The sequence below is a fragment of the Heliconius melpomene genome, chromosome 6, assembly GCF_056956725.1.
Source record: "Heliconius melpomene rosina isolate 202511_hmr_F chromosome 6, ASM5695672v1, whole genome shotgun sequence".
NCBI classification, from domain to species: Eukaryota; Metazoa; Arthropoda; class Insecta; order Lepidoptera; family Nymphalidae; genus Heliconius; species Heliconius melpomene.
Window position 1 is genome coordinate 3866785 of NC_140394.1, and position 9225 is coordinate 3876009.

General features: G+C 31.5%; 1 protein-coding gene across 1 annotated transcript; it reads left to right on the forward strand.

Moving 5' to 3' along the window:
* The first annotated feature begins 5524 nt into the window (after positions 1-5524).
* On the forward strand, positions 5525-7180 carry LOC146538124 (uncharacterized). Its single transcript, XM_085186875.1, has 2 exons — positions 5525-5656; positions 5946-7180. The coding sequence occupies exon 2, from the start codon at positions 5952-5954 to the stop codon at positions 6543-6545; it is 594 nt and encodes a 197-aa protein (XP_085043001.1). The 5' UTR covers positions 5525-5656; positions 5946-5951; the 3' UTR covers positions 6546-7180.
* Positions 7181-9225: the final 2045 nt, after the last annotated feature.

Genomic DNA, 9225 nt, shown 5'->3' on the forward strand with positions numbered 1-9225 from the left:
AACACATTCAGCGATTAATTTTTATAAAAAAGAAGATATTTCGTATATTGTTTTGATATTATAAAATTACTTTTGCCTCCTTCCAGAGTGAGGTAATGAAAATATTAAATATTTCATTTCTTCAAGTAGGAATCGAACTCAGAACCTGTCGTGTATACAGTCCGGTGCTTGTGTCACTGCGCCACAACGGGCCTCAAAATTATAAGAATTTAATTTTTTTTATCTGTGATACACATATATGTTACCGATTTAAGGATTTTCTTTTTAAATTTTATTTATTTTGTATATATTTATTAAAAAGATTTACTTAAATTTATATCATTTGGTGTTGAACCATTTTAAATAATAATTATGGTATTACGTAAACGTCAAAACAAATGTTTATTACGTAGAATAATTTATTCTAAGACGACTGACGAATTATATGTAATAAAGTTTAGCTGGGTGACTGGGATTCCACATTGGATCCAATTTTTTTTTATGTCAACAGAAAATGCTCATCACGTTAAATGACTTTTCCTAATTCGTTGTATTGATATCTCTTATAGATTAGGCGGGCTGCTAGGGTCTCACATCAGGTATTCGGACTATCAAAATAAATTATAGCCTATATGTTGCCGAAGACTAATAGTTATGCAACAAAAGAAGTTTTATTTAAATCTCTCCAGTAGTTTTTGAGTTAAAGAGTCACAACAGACAGACAGACAAGAATTCCAAAAATCATATTTTTACCTTCTATTAGTTGTATTGAGTCCCCCTGACGTGTTTTTTTTAGTTTATATTCAATGTACAGATTTTACCCCCTTTACAGTTTTATTATATATATAGATGTATGAATAAAATAAAATAGTTATTTATAGATTACCTGAATAGTTTATATCGTAGTAGTTTATTAGGTTAACTATACAAGTATAATTGTGTTATTAATTACCTATGAGATTATTTTACTATACATTTTTATCTAAATTATAATAATATTCTATTTGAGTCCAGTCGTTTCGCATGGGCAGCAAGCTTGAGATTGTAAACGTGACAGGCTGTGAGTTCAATTCCTAAAATAAAATATTTAATATTTTCTTTTCTTCGCTCTGGTGTCGCCACTCGAATCGCAACATGATATCCATACCGCTTTATGCAGGATACAGTGTAAAGCTATTTTTTTTTTAAATTATGGTCAAATCACAATTAAAATAAACCTTTTATTCAAAAAAACTTTTATTTGAAATGAGCTATAACAGTTTTGCTTGAATCTCAGGAACACATGTTTGCTAGTTAAGTACGTTTACATTGTGAATCTGAGCAAATGTATGCTTACATGTGGCAAATAAACGAATAGCAAACATACTTGTAAGCGATATCGTATTAGTAATGTTAATGCAAATTTCTATTAAGCTTCATTTTAGATATTGCTTTAAAAAATGTAATCTAATTAAAGTGTTAGTTTTCTAATGATCCTACAAGAATTCCGTTTGTACTGTTTGAGGTACAGAATTCTAAAAATGAGTGCCCACCAACTTAAATTTGTCCCCTTGTATAAGTTGAGCTTCCCGTTGACGTACAAGACTGAAATTGGTACGGAAGCCATGGTGGGCATGTCAGACTCGCACTTAACCGGTTTTTTAGCTTCATACAAAGGGAACCTGGTAACCTAGTAGTAAGACACTCCGGTCTACCTAAAGACGCTTCCGTTCCCCACTTTCCGTATTCTTGACGCATTGCATGTTGAGTGGCGGAGTTTGCCTCGTGTTACTAGAGCGAGAAAAAGTAAATATTTAATTTATGAACTATTTAATATTTTTATTGCTTCAAGGGGGAATCGAACCCACAACACACCTATCGTTTACACATTTGTGGCCCTGCGCTATCACTGCCTTATTCTTTCATAACATATTTCTCGTTATGAAGACAGCAATACCTACATGCTATTATAGTCTAAAATAAATACAATCTTTTTCTTTATTAATATCTCTACTATAACCAATAAAATTTACTTATGAAAAGATATTCTATATAATATGATCAATTTGGCAATTTTCTGAATTGAGATAGTTACGTAACGTATCTACTGCAGGTACTTAAGCACCTACAGTTTCTAAGATAGTGCACCTGCCGTTCTAATTAAGCCGGCTATTGGACGTGTGTTAAATGTATGTATGTACTCGCACATGGACTGTTTCAGAGAAACGTTGGTTGCAGGTTCAATATTATGTATTTGTAAGAAAAAATCATTTGAAATACAAGTTTCTCGAACAAAGATTTTTTTCAATAATCAACTATATATTTCTTTATTCACAGCTTACGTTAATCGTGCCTAAGAAAAAAATTAAGTAAAAAAAGACGACAGAGTGTCTAACATTAGGTTCTATTTGCCTATCCTGTAATAAATAGGACAGCGTGAAGTTGAGAAAAAAACGTCTTATAATAAATTAAAAAAAAACATGGTATATAGAAATACTCAAATTTCCAAACAGATAAATTAAAAACAAACAGTCAAATGGAAGTCTAACCGTGGAAACATCACATCTTGTGTACATTTAATTTCCACATTTCCACAACGCCCTATACGTATTACTTACCTGAAGTAATGTCAGTGGCAGATGCTATTGGAACTATTTTCTATTAGCATTATAAAGTACTTTGCTTACCAATAAATATCTTGATATTTTATCATAAAAGATTTTTGCAAAAGGATTTTTTTTTATTTTAATTCTTACTTACACTACAGACTTATCGTCCGTAACTTTTGTATTGTTATACGAGTAGGTACATTTCTTTTAATATATATTTTTTTTAGATATTACCTACAAATAGACTTATGTTATTATCTATACTAATATAATAAAGCGGAAGAGTTTGTTTGTTTGTTTGTTTGAACGCTAAGATCTTTGGATCTACTGGTCCGATTTACTATGTTTTTGTTTTGTATGAAAGCTGCATTCTTCAGAAGTGCTATAGGCTATATAATATTACAATACACATATGTACTAATAAATTAAAATACTTTCTAATTTGACGTGCAATTTATTCTGCCATGTTAATAACAACCGTCGTTGCTAAGCACCGGTTTGCAAAATTTCTTTGTTGTTTTAAGAAAACGTCACCCAAAATGAACTTATATTTAGATATTCATCCTTATAAAAATAAATATATTATATAATATTTAATAAATATTCTTATAGTTCAAGCAGGCGTAGCCGCGTCCGGGTCCACTAGTATACATATATTTCTATATTTCTTTAAAAGAGTCCAGTTATTATAAAAGAATTAGAATACAACATTCTTGATTCTTACTTTTTATCTTCACTTGTATCTATAATCTATATGCATAGTGTTAAGACATTTCATTCCCATTAAGACCTCCGTCTCCGTTCCCATGGGTGAAACACACATATAGAATGATAAAAACACTATCTTTAATTGTGTTGCTCAGTCAAAATAATAAATAGTAAAGAAAAATAGTAAGTAAAAATATATTTTTGTAAATTATTTACTATTAGAAATCGGAAGCAGTTAGCGTTTTTAAAATAACAGTATAAAAAAACATACCGTCTATATGTTTCGAACGTACTCGGACAGAGGTTCCACGTAAGTTCCAGAATAAGTGACATGTATCACTCAATAACAACACTACACACTTAGATACCTTCCAATCAGGGCTTGCGCCTACAAGCAACTGTTCCCGTTTGACACTATTCCGCTTTTATTGTCTTTTTCACGTAAATCTACCCACATTTACACGAGTACGCTAATTTTACTAAAACATTCAAAATGCCACCGTTATTGAGGAGATTAAACAATTTTATTACCTAATGAAATTAATTATGCTTGCTCATATGGTTTCTAAACATTTTTTATGCCTAGAGGAGTATCTAAATATTAACCACCGTATATTAATTATCTTACTAATTCTATAAATGATGAAAGTTTGAATATTAAGCAGGTGTTTGAATGTTTGAATGTCAGTTATTACTCAATTACATAGAAACTACTAAACGAATTTCGAAAAAGGTCATCCACAGATAATTAAAAATTTTGATTTACAGATAGTAAATAGTCTTTAACTTGAAACAGATTTTTATACAAGTGTTAATTATTATTATTAATTCGAAATGTTCATTTTAACTCGCTTCTGACAATTTTTAAGCTATATTATATAAATATTTTATATAAATATTATGCGAAACTTTAAATGTAGCGTCTCTGTGATATATATTTCGTGCTTTGCGATAACTAGGTCGTCTTCGTAGTGGAATACCAAATAGAATGTATTGTTATGCGGGGTTTCTGAATAGTTTTTACTTTGTGACTTTGAAGAAATTTCGTTATTCCCCAATAAAATTCAGTATATGATTTGATAATAGAAATAAACTTCAATCGGTAAATAGATTGTGCGCACTCTAGTTAAGAAAACGTACAGCTTCACTCTTTATCCCGCACACAGCAGGATAGGCAGAGAAAACCTACAGTTATCACTCACACTTCACACAGCAGGGTAAACAGAGAAAATTTAGTTTTAACACACTCAGTTGCTCATTTTCCGCCAAATTCTGGAGGCATTGCGTGTTGCGTGGCGAAACTGAACAGCAACACCAGAGCCTCGATACCTCACCGAAGAAATTAAAATATTAAACATTTCATTACCTCGGGTGATGATGATGATGATGATGATGAAACCGAGCCCACTACCAGTCGCGTTTACGGTCACACTTTGTGCCCTTGCGCCATGACTGGCCTCAAAGAAAGAAAATACGATTTAATTTATTTAATATTAAAATACACAAAGATACCATTAAGTAACTTATTGATACAAACTAATGTACCAATATTATACCTAATGCCATATAAAAGTACGTAATAGAAATTGACACAGTTCAATATATATATGATTCATTATTTTACATTTCAGATAAATATTATGAGAGGTCATGTGAACACGTGGTGGTGCACTCAGCATCTCGATCTTACTCGAACTATCTCTTATCATACTATTATTTATATTTATAGGTTAAACACGCTATGAAATGTTAACCTTGGATATCGTTTGAAAATCCTTCATTATTTGGTTATATCATTATAGACCACTGTGAAATGATATTTATGATCAACAAGTTGGCAGGTGTTGGGTGCGGAAGACCAGCCGTTCTAGGCCCAGCGACTTCTTTAGAAGCGATTTGTGCGAAAAGTGGGGAACAGAGTGTCTTAACACTAGGTTCTCTGCTGTGTGTGGGATATAGCGTTAAGCTGATTTAATTTACTTGGATTTTATGTTCATATTTCTTCCTATCTATACTTTAATTTTAATTTCTGTGTGTTATTTAACAAATTTATTATTTTTAAAGATAGAGTAGAATTACGAAATTACTAGGTATGACAGCACAAGACGTACTCGTATAAAAAATATGATACCCATAGTTATACACGGAAGTTACAATTTTGAAAATCACAAATATAAACAAACTCAGTTCATATTTTGTTATTAGATAAACTGTTTGACCCCATGTGCTGGTCGTGTTACTTAATAAACAAATAGCTGCATATGTAAGCTTTACAGATAAACCGGCTTACATATAAAGTGACAGTTCGTAGATAACAATTTCCAGTACATCTTTCTCTAATCATAATCAAGTTACGCTTTCGGGGAAAAACAGAAATTCTGGTGCGTATATGAAATAATATCACTTTACAATAGTCGGTTTTTTTTAAGCATAAAGAATCAATAATTAATTCATTCGAGAATAAAATAAAATTATTTTATTAAAAGTACTGGTCTTTTCTTTATTAAATAGACTACTAGTAGATACAATTTATTTATTTTTTTTTCCATTGGATAAAATATTCCTTTTAACGTAAGTAAATAAATACAAAAAATAAAATAATAAAAGATTCTCTTAAATCTTGTATGTTGTAAAAAAACATCACTGATCCTTCAATTAACTCTTTTTCAGATAAAAATGGAGGTGTACTTATTAGCATTAATATTTGTAACATCCAACTCAGTATTAAACTGCCTAGCTGGTGACATAATTACATATTCCAAGGACGACCCATGCAGATCGTTAGCTTCCTGTGCCACATGTATTTCCAAAACCATCTGCACTTGGTGTGTCACGAAAAGTTTGTGCACCAAGCAACTTTGCGGTAACGACAATGTCATATACCCTGGAGGAAATACTAATGCCCTTCTATCTGGACCAGACATGTGCCCACGTATCGCGGAAACAAAAGACCTCATATTTGAAAGTGGCAAACGAAGAATTGTAGAAATAAAAATAACCCAAATTTATCTTCACATGGCCTTCACACCTTGGAAATGTAAAATCAATTTGAATGATGAAGATCATATCATAAAAGCGATGTTAATAGGAGATACTGTTTATTGCGAGTCGTTTGAAATGAACAATCTGTCTGAGAAACCGTACACGGCAGGTACAATAAAAGTCCTATGGGATTATAATAAGGCTTTTGATGGATCGTTCCCTTTCAAAGTGTGCCGATGCGATTTGGATCCTGATTGCGTGGCTTGTCAGAAAAAGTATCGGAAATAGTGAATGTATGATGAGTGTGGATTTTTGATATATTGGCTTTTATAACATGTAAATATAGACTCCAAGTAAACAAAAAGACAAAAACATTATATAAGATGTACTATGATTGAATTGAAATTCTGTTCTGTTCTTTCTATTATGGCGTTCCGAGCGTGCCAGTTGAAGAATTGAAATTCAAAATTGAACTAAATAAGAATATGACGTTTTACTTACTTTTACTATAGTGGTGAAAGGAGATATAAACATAATGCAAGAAATGTATAAATAATATAGGAATCGTATTAAATATCATATATCTATGGTAGGTGCATTAAGAATAATTTTGACAGCCAGTTAATTTACTTGTTGATGTGAATATAAAATTCAAGAGCTAATTCCGCGTCGACACGAAGCTCCTTCATGTTTCTTTTATGACCGTGTTATATAGTGATTGAAATTTAAACTTTAAATTCGTGATACAACTTCTAGTATACGGGAAGATTGAAAAATGATTGCGTTTCAGCCGCCTTCTACCATTGATGGTGTTTTGATACTCACAAGTCTTTGTATCGACGTTAACGAAGATTTTGATAAGATTGCCGTATTTTTGCTCGTATGTAAAATAAAATAAAATAAAAATATTGTATGCATGAAAATATTTTATTATATAATTATTAAACGAGGCCAGTCGTTGCGTAGGAGCACAAGCGTATACGCGACAGGTTGTGGGTTCGATTCCCTCTCAAGAAAATTAAATTATTTTAATTTCTACTTTCTGTCGGTAGAAAGTGTAGAACGGAGTGTCTTAACAGTAGGTTCTCTTTGCCTACTCTGCTGTGTGCAGAATATAGCTTAAAACTAAAAAAAAACAAATGTTAATTAATAAGGCTTATAATTTTATAATAAACTTTAAGGACATCTCAATCTCTTGGCATTATGAAGGCGCTCTAGAAACATTACTTTACTAATAGAGCAAGGAGCAAAAGATTAAATTTTTAATGAAGCAGCCGCGCTCACTTTGAGTCCAGCTTAATTTGATCTGGAAGCGAACGCTGCCACAATACACCTCTTTATCGCAAAGGAGGGAATTCAGTTAACTACCTTATTTCAATTAACGAATGTCACGAGCTATTTTTTTCCAAATTTGGTGAATTATTTGAATGGCTACTTTTTTTTGGTTTTAATTTATAAAAGATAATTGCTAATTGAATAAATTATAAAACAATAATAAATGTAAATAAAAAGCATTTTTTAGCTACACACTGTATCCAGTAGGATAAACAGGTAGAACATGGGAACCTAGTGCTAAAACATTTCATTCTTCATTAACACTTCCATTCCCCACTTTACCCAAACAGAGCGAGGACCTGAAAATGTTAAATATTTCATTTTTCTGAGTGGGAATCGAACCCACAACCTCTACAATCAGTCGCTGTCAACCTCTACAAGAACTCTTTAATTTTTAAATAAACAAAATAAGTATACTTTCGTTTACATGCAAATTTATAATAATGGTCTTGTCTTCAATTTTAATGTAAGGTTTTCTCTAAAAAACAATGAAAACATTAAAATGTAAGAGAGAATTTTTGTTCTATTTTCATTTTTGAATGAATTTAAAATACATAGAGAGTTACGTTAAAACGTACATGTTTAATCCATACCTAGTCGCTGACCTGAAAATATTCTGGTTGCATATTTAGTGTAGCATTTTATGCTTTCATATATTTTTCACGTAACAATTGCAGTCTCAAAGGGTACCCACAGTGGTTGTATATATTATTGAAAAAAGCAGCAAAAGTTCGGCGTTGAGAACCGCCACTCAACACACAATGCTTTCAGAATTCGGCGGAAAGTGGGGAACTGAAATGTAATGGTGAGAGAAGTACTTTAACATAAGGTTCCCAGCTCTCCTTCTACCCACCCTGCTGCGTGCAGTATACAGCGTGAACTTAAAAAAACACTTGTAGTTAAAACAAACAAATAATAAATTAAAAAATAAAATAAGATATTACTCACACTTTAAGTGACAACAATGAAAAATAAAAACTTTATTTTGTAAAAAGTTCTATTATAAAGTTCAGTTCGTATAACATTAACAAGTATTTCAGCTAACTAATTTTAAAAGTGTTGAGTTAATTTATGTAATTTAAAAGCTGTCGACTACAGACGATGGACAAAGACCGAGATTCAGTTAGCTCGTATAGCAAAACAAAGTTACTTAGCGTTTTATACAGTCTACGTAAAAACTTTAAATATATACAACATTGCTTTAAAATGATTCACTTTAATTAATTTAGTGTTTTTTTTAAGTGTCAATTTTTATATTTAAATAAAGGTATAATTTTATTATTATAAAGCCTTTAAATTACGCATACTTATTTTATAAAAAAATCAAGCAATTACACAAAATTAAAAAATAAAAAAAGTCAAAATTTATTATTTATTAAAGAATTACTGTTTTATGGTGTATCCCCTATGTTGCAAGATAGGCAGTGGGAGCGTAAATTAAGACACACGCTCCCCACTTTCCGCCGAATTCTTGAGGCATTGCGTGTTGAGGGGCGGAATTCAACGCCGCACTTTCCCTCTACGCCAGAGGGAAGAAATTGAAATATTAATTATTTTATTTCTTTGAGTGGAAATCGAACCCACAACCAGTCGCGTTTACAGTCACAAGCTTGCCCACGAATGGCCTCAACTT

Excerpts from the sequence above, each read along its gene's own strand:
- LOC146538124 (XM_085186875.1), top strand. The coding sequence starts at position 5,952 with ATGGAGGTGTACTTATTAGCATTAATATTTGTAACATCCAACTCAGTA.